The 23,729-nt window shown below is 36.2% G+C and overlaps 1 protein-coding gene across 1 annotated transcript; it reads right to left on the reverse strand.

The window, feature by feature from the left end:
- Nucleotides 1–1,689: 1,689 nt before the first annotated feature.
- On the reverse strand, nucleotides 1,690–2,073 carry LOC114224572 (cytochrome b-c1 complex subunit 10). Its single transcript, XM_028123812.2, has one exon. It carries the CDS (start codon nucleotides 2,040–2,042, stop codon nucleotides 1,872–1,874), a length of 171 nt encoding a protein of 56 aa, XP_027979613.1. The 5' UTR covers nucleotides 2,043–2,073; the 3' UTR covers nucleotides 1,690–1,871.
- Between the last annotated feature and the right edge of the window lie 21,656 nt (nucleotides 2,074–23,729).

Here is a 23,729-nt window from a genome sequence, read left to right on the forward strand (position 1 = left end):
ATTGCCACCCACATGCCCACGATGATGGTGAAAGTGAAAAGTGAAAAAGAGAGAAGTAGTGAGCTTCTGAGTGTATTTTAAAGGCAGAATTGCCCTAATTTGCTGCTGAGTTTGTCTGTAAAACATCAGATAAAGAGAGGACACAAGAGTATCTGCAAGGCTTTTGATCAAAGCAAATAGGATAACAAAATTCCTAAAATTACTGAAACGAGGAACATGATCAGTGCAAATTTGGATATCGAGTGGGATTTTATATTCAATTTAATACATATTTTTTTAGGTTTTTAAATTTACTTCTTTACTGAAACATCCATTTAAGTTTGAGATACCACTGAGCCTTCAAGTGAAGATTTCTAAGAGGTGATTTTATGTGCAAAAATGACATTGAGAACGGTTGACCACAGACGTAAGTCATGAAGTCTTCGGCATACAAGTAGTATGCTATTCCCTGAGCCATGATGGAACGATCTAGGAAGTGGGGGTCCACAAGAAAGCAGAGACACCTGAGGACTGAGCTCTAGGACACCCAAACGTGAGAAATCCTAGAGTTGAAGACAAGCCAGGAAAGAGAATGGGGGGTTGGGGGAGGTGGGTCAGGTCCCATGGGAAGAAGAGAACCTGCAGAAAGTGCTATCCTAGGCACGAAGTGAGGAAAGTCTTTAAAGAAAGAAGAGTAACTATGTCAAAGGCTGTCTATAAGTTACAAACAATGAGGACTTCAAAGTCTCATTAGATTTAGCAAGATAGATGGCATTGGCCACCTTGGTGAGAGCTCAGTGGTGGTGTGCTATAGGCAAAAGAAATGACAGAAAAGAACTGGAGACTGCAAAACAGGCAACTGCACATTTACTCTATCAGCAGGAAGAGAAATGCCTTGACAATAGCACAAGAGCTGTGAGGTCATGGAAGGGATTTTTTTTTTTTTTTTTTTTTTTTGACATGACAGATGTTACAGCATGGTTGATGGAAAAGATATATTTAAAGACTTACTCCTTTGTCATCAGTTCTGCAAATATTATTCTTAGTGTTTGTCTTTTGATATTGTTGCTGAGAGCACTGATATCTAAAGGGTAGGATAAGAAGAAGAATTAAACAAAATCTAAGAATTCATCAGCCACTACATAGAGTAAGGCAGGAGACTGCCCAAATCAAGCATCAGGAATGTATCATAGTTTAAAAAAAAGAAGAATGTAGAATAGTTTAGGAAGTCAAGTCAAGGCCAAGGTATAGAAGCTACAAGAGATTTATATTAATTGCAGAGGGATTTCATGAGACTAAGTATTTGGTAGAATTCTTACATAAATCTCTTCTCCCAGGCCACTTGGACCTTCAGGGTAGGGTGTGTGTGTGTGTGTGTGTGTGTGTGTACACTTGTGTGCATCTATACAAACTGAAGAGGAAACAGAAAAAGAACCTTAGTGCTTGAAACTGGCAATATTTAATCTTTCTCTCTATAAGTGAGCTTTAATGTTCTTGGATCACTTGAAGAAGACACCAACATGTATATCTCTTTTAAGACAGACATGGTATATATTCTGAAGATCTGATATATAAAAGTAGTAAATCTTTAAAACCATTCTGCACTTTGTCATCATACAGACAACATGTAGATTTCTAAAAATAAGACAAAACCTAGGTTATGGAAGTCCTTAGCTAGAAGTTTGAAGGCATTTACATATGCATTTTTTTTCCAGAGCAAGGTTTAATGCTGTGTGCATTCAAACATGAAAGCTATTCTCAGAAACAGAGTCCTCAGTCATGCTGTCCTTTCCTTGAGGCCCATCCTGAGGGTGGGGGCTGGTCCAGGCACTGCAGGGGCTCCCACGGGAGACAGCATCAACAGACACCAGAGGGGTCCGAGGAGAGTCAGTTCAATCGTCCTTCTTAAACTTGCCGTTGATGTAGGGCACCCAGTCCAGAATCAACCGCCAGTCCGTGGCCCACACCAGTCCCACAGTGCCCACGGCGCCCCACATGCCTGCTGTGGGCATCCAGTTTTTGGCCAGCTCACGGTAGCGCGGGCCCAGAAACCTGCTCAGCATCGCGGCGCGGTCCGCAGCTCAGGGTGACCCCGGGGCCTCCCGGCTACACTACGCAGGCGCGGCGGCGGCAGCGCGCAGGCGCACTACATATGCATTTTAATATAAAAATGTAGTCACTTAAATGCATACTGTATCCATCACAACTCAAAGCCCTCTTAAACTACTTAATTGCAACAACTCTTCTATTGCCATCTGCCATGAAGACAGTATTCACTGAAAAAGAACCAGATGTGGTAAACAAATTAACACGTGCACCACTGTCAAATGTTGCTGTTCTACAGCGTACAAGTGACATGGCAATTAATGCCTGTGAACAGCTGGTTTTAAAGAGTATGAAAAGTGATTACTTTGCCCCCTAAATGGACACATCCACAGATGTTTCAGGTTGTGCTCAGTTGTTGGCATTTGTAAGATATATTTTGGAAAACCCTGTGAATGAAAGCATGCTGTTTTGTAAAACTTTGTTGGATGACATAACAGAAGAAGAAAACTTTCGGAAATATTTCAAGTGACAGCACAGACTTTAGGGTAAGTGAGATGCAGTGTGCAGTTCTTCATAGGGACTCCAGCAAATCAAAGATCAGGGGTAAAAAATAGCCTTTCTTTGCTAATGTCTTCTGGATATATTATGCTATCCACCACAATCATCTAAATGATCATGTCTTTGGAGAGATGAGAATAAATGCCATCACTTGTCGAATCTCTTCTACTTGCAGATCTTCAATGGCCATGATGGAAAAATTTAAAATCAGCTAATTAAAATGTGCTCAAGTGTTACCTTTCTTTCTTGATCAAAAATTAAACTTGGCAGACTAATTAATAATCCATTTAGTTTTACAAGGTCAGCTTCTTGGAATATCCTTTCTTTCTCACCTTTTGAATGATATAAACATTTTTGAGACAAAGAGAACTGCATCCTTAATCATTGCTGACAAAATTGGAAGCTGCCATAGAAGTTAGTAAAATTAGAAGGCAATATTAGGTTTATCTTCTGTAAAAAAAAAAAAAAAAAATATATATATATATATATATATAAAACCACCCACCAGATGTATCATTCAATAATCACTTATGAACAAAATTGGAAAATATCATATGATAGGGAAATAGAGTTGAGTTTCTCAAAATAATTATATTATTTTCTTTCCAGAATCACTTTATAAATATGAGGTTATTTTCCATATTTATCTTTAAATGTGAGTTCTTTATTGTTTATCAAAATAGAATCTCAGCCTTACTATTACCCAGCATCACACAACCATTTGGTTATTGACTGTATTTCAAATGCATCAGAAAATATATTCAGATTATATACATATATAGTGCTAATTTTGGAAAAAACAATTTGAGTCAACTGCTTCATATGTCAGAGAATTATTATAATTGTGGTAGTTTAGTGGCGTAAGTTCCCTCCCATGATTGTAAATTAAAGAAAGAAGAGTCCAGCATCAAAATCCAAGAGGAATGTGGGCTGTTTTCTAATTCACCAAAAACAACCAGAGTTCATAGATATAAAATCAGTCACTTTCAATCACATTCTTAGGTAATACGGATAGAAATAGTGATACATGAAGAAGCCGATTTAAAAGTACCCAAAACAAACCAGAGTCCTATCTTTCTACTCTTCTCCGCCTTCGACAACACTTGCACATTCCTAGCCATCCTGCAACTTCAGCTGCTTTCTCTTAGGATTCCAGTTTAAAAAAAAAAATCACAATGGGTCCCTTTGTATTTTATGTGTCCGAAACAAAGAATAGACATCAATTGATTGAAAAAAAAATGTGAAAGAAATGGATTAGTGGTCAAACACATCTAAATTTTTCGTTGTATCAGTATGAAAAGAAGAACTAAAATCTCTATATACCTAATACCCTTTCTTATGGACACAATAGAATAGAAAGAAGATTTACTCTTCTACTTTAAAGAACTAAAAACAAAATCTATAAAATGATGGACACAAGACCATAGGCATAGCAGGATGATAATCTCGGAGAGAAGGAAAACAAAAAGAAGGGAGCTCTTTGATGACTCCAGGATACCATGTAGACAGCATATTTAGAAATGTGAGTTGAGAGACACAGTTTAGATTTCAAGGAGGCCAAGGCAAATAGAATTGCAAGATAGAGTGTCATAGAGGACAGAGCCAAAGATGGAGGGAAAGGGAGAGGGAGAGAGATCTAGAGAAATGCAGAAGTTTTCCCTTAAGGCTTCACCTGAGTCTAATCAACATATGCTAGGAAAAGAACCACTGGAAAAGAACTTACAGTACATTCTCAGAGTTTACACAGGGATAGAAACAGTTTGTTCTCATTAGACAATAGTTTATCTTGCTAGAAAGATCTTCAAATGATGTGATATTTAGTAGAATCTTAAAAAGATGTTTCAGTAATAAGGTCATATTAAAACAATAAGGTCATATTAAAACAATACTGTTCTAGATCCACCTAGCATAGCAAACTTCAAAAGGATCAAATTGCTTCCAACTAACTTAACTGCACTTAACTTAACTGCAACAGAATAAGATTTTAAAATCCATAAAGGCATACAAAAATTATAGCACCCCATTCATGAAATTCATAACTGGCATAAGAAAGAAAGAGAAGAAAAAGAAGAAAGAAAGAAGAAAAAGAAAGAAAGAAAGAAAGAAAGAAAGAAAGAAAGAAAGAAAGAAAGAAAGAAAGAAAGAAAGAAAGAAAAGAAAGAAAGAAAGAAAGAAAGAAAGAAAGAAAGAAAGAAAGAAAGAAAGAAAGAAAGAAAGAAAGAAAAAGAAAGAAAAAGAAAGAAAAAGAAAGAGTGGGAGGGAAGGAGGGAGGGAGGGATGAAGGAAGGAAGGAAGGAAGGAAGGAAGGAAGGTAGGAATTACCAGGCATTTGAAGAGGTCAAGCAAATACAATTCATGATGAGAAGAAAAATTAACCAACAGAAACAGAACAGAAAAAGGAAAGAGACATAAATAGAATAGTAGACAAGGAAAGTAAGACCACTATTATAAATATGCTCCATATATGCAAAAAGATATAGTAGGAAGCATGAATATAAAAATGAGAGGCATGTAAGATATAAAAATGGCCAAAATGAACTTCCAGTCATAAAAAATAATGTCTGAAATGAAAAGTGCTTTGGATAGGATTATAGTAGGTTATATATTGCAAAGAAAAGATAAAGGAAGTTAAATACACATGAATAGAAACTATACAAGATGAAAAACATACAGAAAACATAATTTACAAATGTACCATACTAATAATGTAAGATGTTAATAATAGGGAAAACTGGTTGTGGGGTATGGAGAATTTTCTGTACTATCCTAACAACTTTTCTGTAAACTGAAAATTATCCTAAACTGTATATTGCATTTAAAAAGTTGAATGGAGACTAGTGAGCTGAGGACAGAATCAAGCAGTCTATATTTATGGAATTAGAGTCCCAGTGGAGGAGAAAAGAGCTGGCAGAGGGAGGAAAAACAATTTGAAGAAATAATGGTCAAAATCTTTCTAAATTTGATGAAGCTACCAACCTACATATTCAAAAAGCTCACTGAAGCCCAAGTGAAGAAACATGAAGAAAACCATTCCAAGATGCATCATAATCAATTGCTTAAATAGTCCATGATCCATGTGACAAGAAGAATGTTGTTAAATCCTTCTCGTTTTCTGCACATCCATTCATACACGGGCCTCTGACTTCCTCTCCAGAGTCATATTTTGCCACAACAACACACACTATTGTCTAGATTTTTTTGTATGACTAAAATTTTCAGGAAAACTTTACAGTTTCATGTGTCCACTTCTTCCGCATTAAATGCATTAAATGATTTTCCTGTTCTTACACAGTCCATGACCACATATTTGTTCCCAAACATTCTGTTCAAATGTCACCTCTTAAATATCTTCCCCAAGCTTCTTCTATGAGCTCTGTAGGTGCTCAGAAAATGCCTGCTGAATGAATGAGAAGATGGATGGATAAATGGAGTTCTTTAAGCCTTAAAGCAAGGGGAAAAAAACATGTTAAATGAGAGCAAGTTAGATTATAAATCTAAGCCAGTACATGGGTACAAGCTTCCCTGGAATTCCTTTGAGAAATGGGCACCATTGGACTAGTGGGTGATTACTGCAGCTTAACAGGAAAAGATGAATTCTTATGGGGAATGTTTTCTCAGGCTTCTCCCATTCAGTTTCATCTCTCTTATAATGCGGTGAGAATGGAGACATTTTCTTACAGTTCCTTCAGTTTCTGCAGAGGAATCTACACACAAGCGTATGCTGATGTGTGCATAGGTTTCAGCAGCCACGGAGACAATGATGTCAGGGTGCGGTCAGGTCTCATGATATGGTTTTGAAAATCTAGATTTCATGGAATAACAGTAGTAACAAACACTATTTGCTTTGTAGCCAAGCTTATTCTAGGGTCCAAGGCTAAGACTAGGGTGACACAATGAGATTACTTGTCTCAGCACAAAATTTAAGGAAGCATCCAAAATCTCAGTAATCATACTAATTTTTTTCTTTTTTCTTAGTCCTTAATATATCTCAGAAAGATGCTTTCACTGGTTCTGTTAAAAGTCATGATTTGACCAACCAAAAAAATAAAAAAAAGAAAAAAGAAAAGTAAGAAAAGAAAACAAAGAAACAAAAAACTATGCCAACAGCCTTTAGTTAAAGGCCCATTTAAAATGTACACTTGTTACTTAGCAGGGAGTGTTACCACTTTCTTTAATGTATCCCCCCCTTTGCAGCATCAAGTTGGAAACAAATGCCACATCAGACATCAGAGTCAACGTTCATGATAGGATTATAGTTGGATAGTCCCAGCAAATACCTGAGAGGTTACAGACTCTTGTCTGACTCTGAGTTTTCTTAAGGAAACCAATTGTCTCTCTGGATTTTAATCTTTTAAATGGTTAGAAATAGTACTATGCAAACAAACAAGAAATACAAACAAAAACTCCCACCATATTAATCTTAGAGGGTTACCACACTGTGAAATAAAAAAAAAAAAGATTTTGCCTGACCTTTATTGACTTCAAATGTGTGTTCTTAATTTCAAAGTTAAGATGGATTTTCCAGGAAAAAGTTTTGACCTCAGCCAGCTCACCGATCTGAAAGCAAATACTTGCAGAAATACAGCTCTGCTTGGCTGAGTGTGCGCACCAGCATCCGACAGTAAGAGTGAGGTGGCTTTAGTGCACTGTGCTGAACAGAACCAGAAGGAATACCGTAGTCACAAACTTACAGCCCCCCTTGACCAGATGGCACAGCTGTGGAGTGTGATCTTTGTCAAACCAACAGAAAGGGCAATGGAATCAGAATTGAACTGATGGACTTCCAACAAAAACACCAGGAACTTTGCAATACACTCTAAGGCTACAGGCTGAGCACAGCTCAGTCATGTCAATTCCTAAGAGCTGACTCTTCTATGCTGCTTTACTGTCTACAGACTGTTTTCACAAACAACCCCTTTGAGCCTCCTAGCTCAAATAAAAGAACTGATGTAAATAATGTAGGCATTGATATCACATGCAACATGAAGAAACATGAGACCTGAAGTAGACTTGTTCAAGTTCAACATAGTAAGATTTGGAGTAGTTCCTGATGCTATCTGGTCCAAAATTCAGGATTTTTTAAACATTTTACATCCTTCTTTGCATTACACTGTCATATGCAGAGTGGAAAGAACATCAAATTCCTTTTCCTTTTCTCACATCAGTATATGTTGAAAATGCCATGCTTTTATTTTCGTAAACTTTAATTCTTTATTATTTTGAAAAAAACTCAAAAGTACAAAAAATTGCAAGAAGAGCACAAATATTTGCCCTTTATCATTTAAAAGAGTTATTTACACAATGCCCTCCTAAATGTATAGTTTTAAAACGAGAACAATGGGGCGCCTGGGTGGCTCAGTCGGTTAAGCACCTGCCTTCGGCTCAGGTCATGATCCCAGGGTCCTGGGATCAGGCCTCACATGGGGCTCCCTGCTCCATAGGGAGTCTGCTTCTCCCTCTCCCTCTGCCTGCTTCCCCTGCTTGTGCCCTCTCTATCTCTGTCAAATAAATAAATAAATAAGGGGCACCTGGGTGGCTCAGTTGTTACGTGTCTGCCTTTGGCTCAGATCATGATCCCGGCGTCCTGGGATTGAGCCCTGCATCGAGCTCCCTGCTCAGCAGGAAGCCAGCTTCTCCCTCTCCCACTCCCCCTGCTTGTGTTCCCTCTCTCACTGTCTGTCTGTCAAATAAATAAATAAATAAAATCTTTTTAAAAATTAAAAAAAAATAAATAAAACAAGAACATTTTTCTACAGAGCACAACAGAATCATAGAAATAGAAAAATTAACATTGACACGTCACTACCATTTACTCAACAAAGTTGAATTCAAGCTGCCATCTAAGTTTTACCAAATGTTCCAGGAATGTTTTTAATGGCAAAATAATACAATTCAGAATTCTGTGGGGGGTATTTGTATTTAATCTTCCCCTTCTATATGAAACCTTTCCTCAATCTTTCATTGGCTTTTATCACACTACATCTTCATAGAATACAGGCCAGAAATTTCATAGACCATACCACAATTTGAGTTTATCTGATGTTTACTTACAACTAGATTCAGGTTGTGCATTTTAGGAATACCACAGAAGTAATATTGTGTTCCCATTGCATCTTATTAGATTGCCCAATGTTTCAGTTTGCCTTATTCCTGGTAATGTTAATTTTGATCACGTGGTGAAGGTGGTATCTATCGTGCTTCTCCACTACACAAACTTTCAATTTATTCATTCATTTTTGCGTATCACTCTGAACCATGGTTATCTGTTTTATTCAGTGGGCTGCAATCCATTAACATCATTATTTATTTTGATATTCATTTGTCCCAGAATTGGCCAGTGGAAGTCCTTCAAGCTGCCTTTTATGTCCTTTTGGCATGTCCCTTCATTGTTTGAGACTTTTATTATTCTTCATACATGATGTTCTAGGCTCATGTTGTCCTTTTCTGGCCTACCTCTGGAATGAGACTTTTCTGCAAGGATTCCTAGTTATTTTGGGGGAGAACAGAATTTAGAAACCAACACCTGGGTTCAAGATGTGCTTATTACTATTGGGATGTCCTTGCTTTCAGACTTTCCACATGGAAAAAAAAAAAAACTAGAAAAAAAAATAAAGACATACACATTTACACCTCTATTCCTATATTTATTTCTGTATTGAAAATCACAGGTTCACACTAATGTCTTTAATTTCAATATAATACTGCTGAGCTCATGTTAGGTTCCCCCCTTTCCATATTTGTAATTTCCATCTGTGATGATGAGAAATCCAGTTCTCATTATCCCTACCTGACATATTTATTTATGTGATCCATCCCCCTCTATTTAATTGATCTCCCCCCTCTATGCAATTGATACTGTCAGCCTCTTCATGCACAGATTCCTCTCTCATCCCACTTTGGCTCCAACACACTGAACCAGGCTGCACTGCTCCCCACCACATATGAATGCCCTTCTCTCCACACTTTGTTCCAACTTCCCAGGTGGGATTTCCCTATCATATGGAAAATGTTCTCACTCCATCCTCATTACCCCACCTAGGGTCAAATACCTCCTAATGATATGGTCTCCCAGGTGGAAATACTCTCTCCCAGCTATAGTTATGATAGCCCTGTTGGACAGTCATACCACACAGATGCCCTCCTTAACCCACCTGGGCTCGCACACTTAGTGAAGAGATAACCCTTCTGGAGACATCTTCTTCATACCGTTCATAATTTGATCCTTCATGCCAAGCTTCTCTCCGCACACACACACACACACACACACACACACACACACACACAGGAATGTCCTCCTTAGGCCGCTCAAACATTGACACTGCACTGGATTAACCCCTCCACACTCCCCTCAGGCCCCAACACCCCATGCCAGACCACATTGCAACCCCCTCCTTTACACATGCTTTTCTTACCTTGCTTGAGCCCTGAAGACTCCTCACTGCCCCCTGCCCCATGATACTTCACCTCATCCATTTTGAGACTCAACATCCCACACAGAGCCAGCCTCTACCCAACACATGAATACCCTTCTACACTACTTATGTCGGAAATCCTATAACTATCTATACCTTCATGTGGACATGCTTCTCACCATGTTCTGGCTCTGACATCCCAGGTCAGGCCGCCCTCTTACTGGGCATTCCTAAACAGTTTTGAGTTTTGATCATTTTCACTGGACCACCTCCCCTTGGGACAGCCTCTTTACTCACACTGATTACAACACCCCACACTGAGCACTGTGCCCCCACCCCTGGCATGGACTTCTATTGTCCTTAGCCCCATGGTTCAGGGGCTCATGAGAGCCCTCAATGGTTAGTAGACTAAATTTTTCAAGATGAAGCAGAAAATGGAATGGGAAGGGGAAGACTAAAGCACTATACTAAAACACAGACAGGATGACTTTCTCTTACCATTGCCCTCCTTGTTTTTCAATAGGCATTTTTACTCACAAAAGTGATTTCCAAGTTCTTTCATCCTGATCAGAGGCCATAGTTAGTCTCAGGTTGCTTACTGAGTCACATCAGGAAATGATGTAAATAAATGAAGTGCAGGAACCACACCTATAATAAATCAACAAAATAAGCACATGTAGAGGAATACTCTTTTAGAGGAATATATTTTAAAAGATGCCTTGGAAAGAATCCTTTTTTATGACACCAAATGATTAGAAACTATTTTCCATGATCTTAATTCACTTAAAGAATAATCGCCAATTGACAGTAATTAATTAGAAAATTTTGTGTTAATTGGACAAGACTGTCTTTATAAATGAACAAAGCCAATTGGTTTTTTGCTCTATCAGAAAAAAATATGAAAAACAACAGGAAAAAAGCTTTCAAGTTGTAACATCAGCGGGGAATTATTTTGACAGCACACTTTATAAGGAAAAGTATGTTTGAAATATGCCGGCCTAGTTGTTCTTTTTCAGAACTTTATTTCATTCTTATTTTTAGACTCTTTCCTTACTGAGTATGCTCTTGGCCTTTGAAATACACTATATAGCTTTTTAAAGTGTGTGTATATGTACCTTACTTTAAAGAAACTGAATATATGTGAGAAACAGATCTCAGAGTGAAGACCTAAAACTTTTTGCGTTGCAAAGTCTGAGGTACTGGTATGGTTTGTAGGGCCAGATTAACTAAGATCATTTTTAGGATGTTGCATGGCAACTAAGTAGACCCCTATTACAAAGTCACCAAGACTAAGATGCCTAACCTGCTTCATTATCAGGTCACTCTTCATACTCCAGGCAGCATACTAGAAAGGACAAGAAGGTCTAAAGTGTGACGTGTATGAAGACAACCTCAGCATCACCTGTCCATACACTATTTTTTTTTTTTCCCCACGTCAGCACCTTTTGATCAGGGCAAAGAAATTTGGAAGGAAGGAGGCTGAGATATTTAAAGTACTGTATAGCCAAGTCTTCTGAATAAAATAATAATAAAATAATAAAATAAAATAAAGGGCACAAAGCACTACTGCTTTTACGATCAAACATAGAAAAGTACATTTGTAGCAATGGTTACAAAGGAAATGCAAAATATTCATATGCACAATGGCAGGAAATGTTCCTGGGTGTAGGTGTAAAGATTCCAAGTTAGGGACATATCAGAAAGTTTCCACTTTATTCATGCTCTTGAGTTTGTTTACTGGTCACTTTTACTCCAATTATATCAGACTTAATTTGCTGTGGCCCAAGAAATACTTTTTTATATATGACCATCCAGATTTATTCAAAACATAAATTTATGAGTTTACAAAATTGCTATACATATTATACATATAATATATGTGGTTCCCTAAGTAACATATATGGTTATATAAGTTGCTATATATATACATACATATATATATATACATATATATAATATATTATATATGGTTCTCCTAAGTGATGAACTTCCTTTTGACATCTCATAGAAATCAGCATACTCTGATCCAAATTTTGACAGCAGTTATCTCCCACTATCTTCTTGCTTTGAGTGCTATCTGGCCAGACTTCTCTAGATCTCAGCCAATCCTCTTGGCTTGCTTGACTTGAAAACCTGTCAGCTTCATCACAACTCAAACCCTCCTGACCCATGCCTGATGGGTCTTCCTCTCCATGCTTCCCTTGAAGGACAAAGGAGTAGAAACTTATAGTGCTGGCTATTCTTCTTATTAATGTCAAATGAGACTAAGTAGGATTTTCCTTGTTTTTCAAAAGTGAGACCCAATCAGAGGAGACTGTATAATAAAGAACTGAAATGAGACAAGCCCTTAGGGAATGCTGTAAATGTTATTAGAGAAAAGTATTCTCTTTTCCAAAGCCAAGGGATCACTTCTCAGGAATGGGTGCCCAAAATAAAGGGAGAGAATTTTGTTCCCCAATGGCTGTCTGCTTAGGCAGTGAACTTGCCACTGTACTACAGAGGCAGAAAGAGAGAATTAGGAAGAAATGGTAGAGCAAGGAAAGAGGAAGCTGAATGGAGCTCCTTGTCCTTCACCATTTGTCAGTGTCTGCTGTGAACAGACAGAAGGAACTTCATCAGTAAGAGGCTCTGGGGTAGATTGATGCTAGTGGGAAATGAGTGGCATTGGAATAGGTCTAGCCAGAGCCTTATCTCTGATATCAAGAAATTGTGCTATTTAACACTGCTTTGGAAGGGAATCTTAACATCCAATAGGTGTCCTTCCAAAAAAGCCAGTATTTAAGTAACTACTATATAAAAAGCAAGAGTAACCACTTTCAGTTATGTAGAGAAACAACTATAGTCAACCTAGCCAACTTGCCATCAATCCCAGTTAAGTCAAGGAACACTCCTATTTCCCCCTCTCTATTCCTCCTTTTAACTAGCCTTAGAAAATGAAAGAAGGGAATGTGTAAATAGTGATCTTGTCAGATTTTCCCTCTTCCTGCTCCTCTTTCAAAACACTGAAGCCATAAGAGACTTTGCTTGGGATGGTGGGAAGAAGAATAAAAGTTTGAATCTAATTTAATGTGAATGTTTATTAAATAATGGGACAGCACACTAAATACTGAAATGAAACTCTTCTAATTACTTACAAATGACTAAGTTTATTGAAAATCCCAAGATATTAATGGACTCACTGCATAGCAATATTTGGATAAAAAAAATTGTTACTTGTTTATATCAAAAGTTGATATTTCTTAATAAACTGTTTTACTAGTTAAATGGCCTTGACTATTCATTTATACTTTATGAATTTTGGAGTTAAAAGCATGACTTTAAATTTAGACAGCTAAAGTTATAAACAATGGGAATCCATGAAGGATAGCAAAGAGCTGACAGTGTGGAAATGTTTTTCCTTCTGCTTTTAGTCAGTAAGAAGAAAAAGGGCTCTACTGTATGGATTTGAAGGTCAACGTTGTATGGTAAAAAGCTTTAACTGAATTTAGGATAGAAGAAGAATACTGAGAGAAGACCTATCTCAGGCATTAGGAGGTAGGAAATGACATTAAATGGCCAAAGCTGGATAAGACAGGTCACAAATAGGGAAAGAGAGGGATATGACAAACCTAAAGCCAAATGTCAAAAGAGAACAATTTTTAGAATTAAAAACAAACAAAAAACTAAAAAAACAGGCACAAGGCTTGAGAGGTCCACAGACAATTATATTGAAATACTGTTGAGGCATGTTTTCATTTCACTAAACAAGTATCAATGAGTATCAAACCTGCTAATTAATGGGACTGTAAGAGTGAACATGAGTTCAGTCATTTCTTGTCCCCAAATTGCTTATAATCTAGAGAAACCAAAAGATCCTAACATTTTCTCCCTCCTATTTCTTGCCAATTAAAATGTTTTATAAGCTTTATATTACTAAAGTATTTCTGATTCTCTCAATGTGGTTTATTTTTAAAAATTTCATTCCAAATTGAGTTTTAATCTTGTTAACAGTTAAATTCTATCAAAATTCTTGTCACTGGGGCAATGGTTTTTACAGGCAATCAATCTAAACAGAATTAAGTCTAAGACTGACTTGGAAAGCTATAACTATACGTAGAGTCTACTGATTTTGTCTATCTGGACAACAGGATACTGGTTGCCACAACCTGGCAGAGTTGGCTTAGCAGGGTTGCTAAATATAAGTATTTGATAGTCATTCATTAACTTAAGGATTGTTCAATATGGATATATGTTGATAATTTTATCTGTCCCAACTCTATGGGTGGAAGAGGACTGTAACCATAACCCTTCAGTGATGTTCTATTTCTGATTTCTCTTTTACAAAGTATATGGTGAGAGCTCTAATTGGGCAGGATGTCTAAGGGTTGCATTTCTTTAAGGCTTTGGTTGGGCTACGTTTTCTCTTAGAATTGCTCAAGTCTGTTATGTCTTCTCTGGTTTCCATACTGTTTTATTTGTCATGTATGGGACATATTACTACTTAAAGACAACTTTTGGTTTTTATATTTGCATTTGTTCACAATAACATCCTTTAAGAACAGAAGTTTTGCTTTGTATCACAAACTTCAAAATGTTAGTTGTTTTTTCTTTACTTATTATTGGAAATGGCTACAGTTCCTGTCCTCTAACACTAGTTTAGTTAAACATGCTTTCTGTACTCTAATTGCTACATATTTTCACCATGCCACCATCACCATAAGATATCTCCTAGTGAAAGGATATTTGACACAGTCATTTGCAACTTATAGTTCCTTGCTGAAAACAGATTCTCCAGTGAATATGTGTATTACTATTGAATGACCTTCTTTACGTACTTTGCAATTACAACGTATACCTCTCAGATTCTCCTCCAGGATGGAGATATTCATTCCTCCAATAGTCATGTGTATTGGCTGCAGATGGCTTATAATTGGTTCATTTTGGAAACTGCTCTCAGTCTGAGGAAGCTGCCTCTCCCAAGGTCATGGCCATTGCTGGCGTCAGTGACTGGTACATGCATGTCTCTGAAGTCTTGGCCTTGCAACTTTAACTTGGGACAGTTCTGCGGGGACAACTCATTCCATAGATGCCCACGGGGTTGGTTGAGTCTTCTGTTGCAACTGCATTACAGTTCAACTTCTTTCTCTGTCCTGTCCTGTTCCCTTCACTTTACTACAGTTGTTGTTCCGGTATGTCTTCCCCAGTACAACTTCTGCATACAAATTCCTATCATAGATACTGTTTTTGAAGACCATGACCTAAGCCAATTGGTGTCAAGAGTGAGTCTAAAGAATGAACTATAAAATGGGATATTAGAGCTAGGTGACCCACTGGCTGGCCACCATGATGAATCAATCCTATGAATGATAGTAAAGGGGATACTGATAAGCCCTGGTACACTACAGCGATGCCATTATTAAACTTTAACCAGTACTGAACAAATGAAAATAAATACACTGGGTAATACAATATCTCAAGCATTTAAGAAATAAAAAAGGAGTAGTCATTATAATGTAGGAATTAGGTGCCTCTCGTGGGGTACTATCAATGCACTGGAAAAAGACAAAGACTCTGATCACTGTTTTAAGGCAGTATATTAAAGTCACAATGCCTCCTTGGAAATACATAAAAAATATTCATATTTTCTGATGCTAGAGAACAGAAGAAGTCTGGGCTTCGATAAGGAAGGGTGGAAGCCTGAGATTAAGGATGTTGGTATCTGGGTTAATGGTCCCTAGAACCTTGACACTTCAGATAACCTTAAACTCTCGGGGCTTTCAGAAATGTCTCACTCCTCCCTGTTCAAAGATTACCATTTTATCCATACTTAAGGATGATGCAGACACTTCTGCTTGCAAGACAACACATTCCTTTCTCAGGGTATGCCTCTACTTCTGCTCCTTGCCAGATTAAGTTGGCTTGGGAAGTGCTGGGTCTGCTAAAGGAGAAAAAAATCACTAAGTGCCAAAGAAATGGCAGGACCTAGCCAAAATTACAGACAGGACCCTGGACAGTATATATGGGATTATATCTGAGGGTGCTAGATCAAGGATAACAGACTATATAGTTATATAAGGAAGAGTTTCCTCACATGGGGACACTCCCCGGTCACATAGAATTTATTTATTTATTTATTTATTTATTTATTTATTTATTTATTTATTTATTTGAGAGAGAGAGAGAGAGAGAGAGAGAGAGAGAGAGCATGAGAGGGGGGAGGGTCAGAGGGAGAAGCAGACTCCCCGCCAAGCAAGGAGCCCGATGCGGGACTCGATCCTGGGACTCCAGGATCATGACCCGAGCCGAAGGCAGTCGCTTAACCAACTGAGCCACCCAGGCGCCCTGTCACATAGAATTTGACCCTTTGACAAAGACAGTGGGAGATGTTGCTAATTACTACTGGGTGGCTTGTGAAAGGCTGGAAAAAGTGATTGCCCTCACTAAATAAAGAGAAATGCAGAGATACCCTGGTAAACAGTGGAGAAAAGATCAACTGCTCACAAACATGGGCAATTAGAGTGCGCATAATACATAAATCTGTGAAACGCTATGGGAACCCTGAGTGCAATTCATTTAGCAAAGTGGGAAGAAAAGTGTTAGTGAGGAGTACACCGGTATTGTAAATATCCGTGATGGCTATCCCCTGCAGGCTGGGAATGATTTTAAAAGATGATATTATCTGATTGAAAGAAAGGTGATGGAATGCCACATTAATAGAGGCCAGGTGGTAAGGCTTAATTGTCAGGAGAAAGATGAGTGAAATTATTGAAATATGTGTCAAAGTCAGAGAGGAAGCCAGGAACTGAACCAACCATCACTATGGTAACTGCTAATAGAACACAGGACTTCTGGAAAAAAACTATATGGTAGCCAACAGTGACATTGCTGGATTTATAAAATAAAACAAAGTAAAACAAACATTACCCACACTGGTTGAAAAGGAAATCAAGAAAAACAGCCTCAATAAAAGTCATAATGCTTTGCCCGGTTTGCACACTCAAGTCAGTTTATAGACCAAGAACTCACAGAGTGAATGGGAGGCTGGGTCTCCAGCACCCTGTAACAACATAGGAAATGTGTAATGATTCTCTCAGTTCTTCCCCAAAAGAATCTGCAAATATTAACTCAATAATCATTTCCTGGGAGTATATGGCAGAGAGATAATAAATGGATAATTAATGAACCTGGCCCAGGTTCATTTCACTCTGGTTTCACTTGTTCCACAGACACACTAGTTAGTAATTTTCTAAGTCCTCAAACATATAATCAAAATGCACATCTTATTTGCTAGTTGGTATAATCCTTTGTTCTGGTTACTACTGCTATAACAAATTATCCCAAAGCTTAGTGGCTTAAAATAATCATTTTATTTCTCTCCTATTTTGTGGATCAGGAATTCAGGAAGAACTCAGTTGGGCAGTTTTTACTCAGGACTTCTCGTGCTGGTGTGGTCAGATGCTGGCTGAGGTTGTAGCCATCTGAAAACTCAACTGGATTAGATATCTAAGATAACTCACTCACCTGGATACCATTTGATACAAGCTATTGGTTAAGAGCTCAGGTGAGGATGTCATCTATAGTAGTACATGCTGAGACCCTAGAGTATTTGGAGTTCTTACATGATAGCTGTTTTTTCCCAAGGCAAGCATTTCATGGGAAGTAGGTAGACAGTGCATGGCCTTTTCTGACATAGCCCTGAAAAGGACAAAGCATTACTTACACTACATCATCTAGTGATCAGGGTTAAGTACAGGCAGCCTTTGCTGTGCATGGTTCTGATGTGCACAAATTTCAGTTACCAGAGTTTATTTAGATAAAACCAATCTCCCAAGAACATGGCTCAAGTTTCAGTTACCATGTTATATTAACTGTAATTCCATAAAGCACAAACTTTGCTGGTAGCTTTTCAGTCCCCAAATCACTGTGTAAATAACACATGCATATTATAATCAATGACCAATCAGCAAATGATCTTTGAGCATCAATTATTCAGTTCACACGCAGACATAAAAGCATGTTGTTGTGTTACCTCCTACTTTCCTAGTGATAAACTCATGTGGTATTTTTTTTTAAATGGATCATCAAGAGAGAGAGACTTATGCAAAAAAAGATGAAAGTGTTTGAAGTAATAGAAAGTAATAATGCTTGATGTGACATTTGAGTATAACGTAAATAAAGCTAGAGAAGCGATAGCTGACCATGAGAATGTTAACATTACTGTCATTAGAGAGACTCTAGATATACACCCAGAGAGGAATTTGATGGAGAATTTATTGACATAATAAGTAAAGTGGGTGTGATGAAAAAGATGAAGATGTCTCAGAGGAAGTGATGCTGGCAAAATCCTCACAATAAAGGAAAATTTGGAGATATTTTATTGAAATTGAAAGACCAAAGGATAAAATATTGGAAGCTGATGCAAACTTAGAAAGAAGCATGGCAATTCACCAAGGCATAGAGAAGATGCCCATTCCATATATTTAGTTATACACTAAGAAGAGAGCAAGTATTGTTCAAACTACTTCTAAATTTTATTAATCAATCTTTTCAGAGAATTATAGATTCATATGCAGTGCTATGAAATAATCAAGACAGGGCACCTGGGTGGCTCAGTCGGTTAAGCTTCTGCCTTCTGCTCAGGTCACCATCCCAGCGTCCTGGGGTTGAGCCCCGCATCTGGTTTTCTGCTGAGTGGGGAGTCTGTTTCTCCCTCTCCTCCTGCTCATGCTCTCACTCTCACTTGCTCTCTCTCTCTCTCAAATAAATAAAATCTTAAAAAAAAGAAATAATCAGACAGATCCCATGTGCCCTTTATCCAATGGTAAACATCTTCTGAAACTATATAATACACTATCACAACCAGAATAATAAATTTAAAAAAATTTAATTCTCTGAAATATTTCCATTTAGTGGACTATGTCATCTGATAGAATCCTACATTTTTTATGAAAAATCACTAGGAACTACCAAGAAATTCACATCTAGAATATAAATAAGCAAGAACTTAAAGGTATTTGAAGCTATAAAATGTCTAGCATTAGAGAACACTATAGCATTCATTAAAACAGGGTGGATTCTTTTGAGGGGGTGAATGAATTTCATCTCTCCCATCTCACACATCTCAACCAGAATATGTCTGGAATTATTTTGTTTTTATCCTTCCTGTCATGTTTTACAAAAAAGAAAATGTGGTAAGATAAGAATTGCATGGTACTGAGATTTCAGGACAGTTCTTTTAAACTTACTTTTTTGTTTATCTGTCCAGTTTAATAAAAGTGATTATATTTTACTTGTACAAATGTTCTAAGATGGAAAGGTTTATGTTTCCCCTACTTTGCCTATATAATGTCTTTAACAAAGAAGTTCATTTTATTCACTTATATTAAGATATTGTGAGTAATTTTAAAAGTAGAAAAAGATTCACTTCACAGAGCAGATTTTATTAGCTCTTATTTTTCAGTATTTAGGAATAATTAATTGTATATGAATTTACATTATTATTTTAGAATTTTGAAGAGCACCACAAGTGATGATATTAAATAGTTTTACAAATTTTAAAAAATGGAAACTGGAGCTGTAGAAGGACAGGGGAGATCTGAGTTCTGTGTTACCATCTGTGTGCTCCTCTCTACCCATGATGACTTACTGTCACCATTAGAATGTCAGTGCTCAGGAAAGCATAGGATACAAATTAATCACCATAAGAAAGTATTACTCAAGCAACTCATCTTAAACAATATCAATATTGAGTTGAGTCTGCAAAAAAATGATGAAGACAAAGGGGAGAGACTCTACCAATATGCTTTTTACACCCCTAAAAGACCTACTGAAACTCTTACTTTCATTTATTTTCACCTTGCCATGTGACTTTAGCCAATGTACTTAACACCTTTAGTCAGTAGTTTTGTCATCTGTAAAAAAGAGGTAATAATACTATTTACCTCAAATGTTATCTTGAGAATTAAAAGAAATATTGCTTGTGAAATGTTTAATACAAGGCTTGGCAAAAAGTGTTCTGGTAGTTATTGCAGCCTATGAATGAGCTCTGAGTTCAGCCAGCAGTCACTTAAAAAAAAAAAAGCTAACTATAATGTGATATGATAAATATTACAAAAACCATTTGATGTAGTACACAGTCAGAAGCCACTTTACCTATTGACCATGATCTGCTTTCTGAGGCAGCCAAGTGAATAACCTCTCATCTTGGCTTTTAAAAAAATCAAATTGGTGTCCACATATCATAATGATGCAAAAAATATCAGGGTCAAAATAATAGAGGAAAGTTATAGGTTGGGAAGTCATTAAGAAAAACTGCAAACGCAGATAAAAGTCAAGGGAGTAGTATACTCTGTGTGTCAGCTTTTCAAGCACAGTGCCTACTAAAGAAAGACCTGGAAGAATATATTCTTTTCCATGGTCATCAGTCCTTGGAAATAGGAGCCCTTTCCTCATTCTAACAGAATCCTCATTAGAGCAGAAAAATTTGGTCTGCAATTCCCTCCCTCAATGTATCCTTTTGCTTTAACTTTGAAATGTAGGAGACTGAAAAGATTCAATAAAAATTCACCATACAGGCTTTAAGAAGCATTATCAACCTAAAATGTGGGAGAAAGTACATGGTATTGAAAAAGATTCTGCTAAATAATTTTGGCACAAGGCAAAAAAAAACAAAAAACAAAAAACAAGCATCATTTGGAACAATATTTGTTATTAAAAAAGTAAAAATTTTAAATTGCCATTTTCTTCCTTTTCAATATATTGAATTAATTATCTTATTAAATAAGAGATGGAAGGTGAAATGACATAATTTAATGTAGAAGGAAATGTCACTGAGGGAGTGAGCTGGATGAAACATACTTATTTAAGGAAAATAAAATAAAAGAATTAATATCTGCATTATAGTTAGGGAGGTAGAGATAAACTAAATAATCAGACAAGTAATGTGGAAAACAAATCTGACATGCTCTCCCATAAAGATAAGTAATTGGCTAAAGATACTTCAATGATCAGAGAGAGAATAGAGGACTTCTATAAATCAGTAATAAAAACACAGACATCCCAAAATAAAAATGGGAAAAATAAATGAACAGGCACTTTCCAAAAAAGATACATAATGATCAATACACATTTGAAAAGATGCTCAATATTATCATTCATCAAGGAAATGCCCATTAAAACTACAAAGAGGTACTATTGCACACCTTTTGAAATGACTAAAATTTATAAAGACTGGCCATACTAAATATTGGCAAGGATGTGAAGCAAATGTAATTCTTATACATTGCCGGTGAGAACATAAAATGGTACCATTTTGTAAGACTATTTGACATTTTCTAATAAACACAAACACAACACATATGATGTATGCAATGTCCATGACATAGCAATTCCATTACTAGGTATTATGAAAAAATATTTTTATATACACAAAAAGCTGTGTACAAGAACATCATAGTGACTTTATTCATAATGGTTAAAGACTGAAAGCATGCCAAATGTCTGCCAAGAGAAAAATGGATACCTAAATTGTATTCATACAATGGAATACCACTTAGTAGTAAAAAAATAATAAACTGTACACAACATGAATGAGTCTTCCAAATATCATGTCAAATAAAATAATACAGACATGAAAGAATGAATGATATATGATTTCATATATATATATATATGTGTGTATATATATATATATATATATATATATATATATATAAAGGTCAAGAACAGGCAGAACAAACCTATGGTGTTAGAAGTTGAAATAGTGCTAACTTCTGTGAGTATGGTTGGGATTGACTGGAAAGGTCATGAGGGAACTTTCAAGTATGATGGAAATATTCTGTACTGTGATTTGGGTGGTGTCTTATGCTGAGTATAACGCAGTATAATAAAACTTATCATTTAAAGCACCCAATTTGGTAAGTTTTGACAAATGTGCTAGATCATATAACCAACACCACAATCATGACTTATATCTCTTCTGTTCTTTATGGTAATCAAAAGCCATATATGCTAGTGAGATAAGTAGTAATTGATACTAAGAAATGCTGTAAGTGTAGAATACACTCTGGGTTTTAAAGATTTTGTAAAAAAAATGTGAAATACTCATTAATAATTTTTACATTGGTTACATGTTGAAGTGATAATATTTTGTGTATATTGAGTTGAACAACATGTATTATTAAAATTAGTTACACCTGTTTCTTTTTTCTTTTTTAATATGGCTACTACAAAATTTACAATTCCATATATGGCTTGCATTACAGTTCTAATGAGAAGTGTTATAAGAACATTTAATGAAATTATTGATATGGTATGTTTTAGCCATTATTTCCCACCACCTATCCCCTGCATTACAGATGTCATGTATTTTACTTCTACATATGTTGACTTCTACATTGTTATTGTTTTTTGCTATAAGGAGGCAGTTATATTTTATAGTAAATTTAAAAAATAAGCAATGTCTTTTGCAATTAATTGCATAATTACTGTTTAGGGTGCCCCAATTTTTCTTTTGCCAGAAAAACTTTTTAAACATATTTTGTGATGCAGGTCTGCTGCTCCACACATTTTTTTTTGTCTGAAATGTCTTTATTTTGCTTTTATGTTTTAAAAAATTGTTTTTGCTCACTATCAAATCTGAGTTTGGCAGTTATTTCTTTTAGCACTTTCAATATATCACTTCATAACTTTAATCCTTCTCTGTTCTTACCTTTTGTTCTCTTTATCATTGGTTTTTTAAAAGTTTCATTTCAGGGTGGCTTGGTGTGGTTTTCTTTATGTTTATACTGCTTTGATTTCTTAAAGTTTCTAGGATATTTGGTTTTATAGTTTCCATCAATTTCTTTTCATTTATTTTTTTATTTTTTACTTTTTCTTCTCTGCTTTCTTTTCTTTCCTCTCCTAAGAATTAAATTATGAATATTACAGTACATTTAATATCATTCCTCAGGTCACTGATCTGCTAGTTGCTTTGCTTATATTTCTTTTCTATGTGCTTCATTTTGGATAGTTCTAATGCTAAGTCTTTAAGTCTATTGATTTCTTCTTCAATATCTAATCATTGCTAATTTCATTATTTTTTTCCACTTCTAGTATTGAATTTTATCTCTCTGGAATTTCCACTGTGTTTTTTGTTTGTTTTTATTCACTTTACTCTCTTAGCAGGTTTGTGTTTTCCCTTCACTTTTCTGAATATATGGAACACATTTTATTTTTCTGGATCTGTTTTAAATAAAATTATAATTAGAACTTATAATTTAAAAAATTACATCATCTATGTAATTTTTGAGTTTGCATTGATTGAATTTTATCCTCATTATGGGTCATAATTTCCTGTTTCTTAGCAAGTTTGGAAATTTGGATGCTGAACAGTATGAATTCTACGTTTTTGAGTTCTTGCTATTACTGTTCATGTAAATAGTGTTGGACTTTTTTGGCACATCGTTTAAGTTATTTGGAATTTGTTTAATATATCCTGAGGTTTACTTTTAAGCTTTGCTGGTCAGTACTTGCGTTCTTTAATCCAGGGCTAATTGAGCTCTATTACCAAGGTGATATTTTCTGAGAATTCTGTCTGATGTCTTATTTATTGAAATTTTTCCATTTTTGGCTGGTAGTAATATGAATTATTACTAGACATGTGTGAGATTTGGAAATTGTTCAGTTTTCTCTTTTCTGGAAGGTCTTTTCCCAACCTGTGTTAACTTCCTTTATCACATGCATTGAGTTGTACTCAGCTGAAGAGCTGAGGATCTT

Source organism: Eumetopias jubatus, unplaced genomic scaffold, assembly GCF_037043125.1.
Source record: "Eumetopias jubatus isolate StellerSeaLion01/CBP00866 unplaced genomic scaffold, mEumJub1_p1.0 scaffold_3, whole genome shotgun sequence".
Lineage (NCBI taxonomy): Eukaryota > Metazoa > Chordata > Mammalia > Carnivora > Otariidae > Eumetopias > Eumetopias jubatus.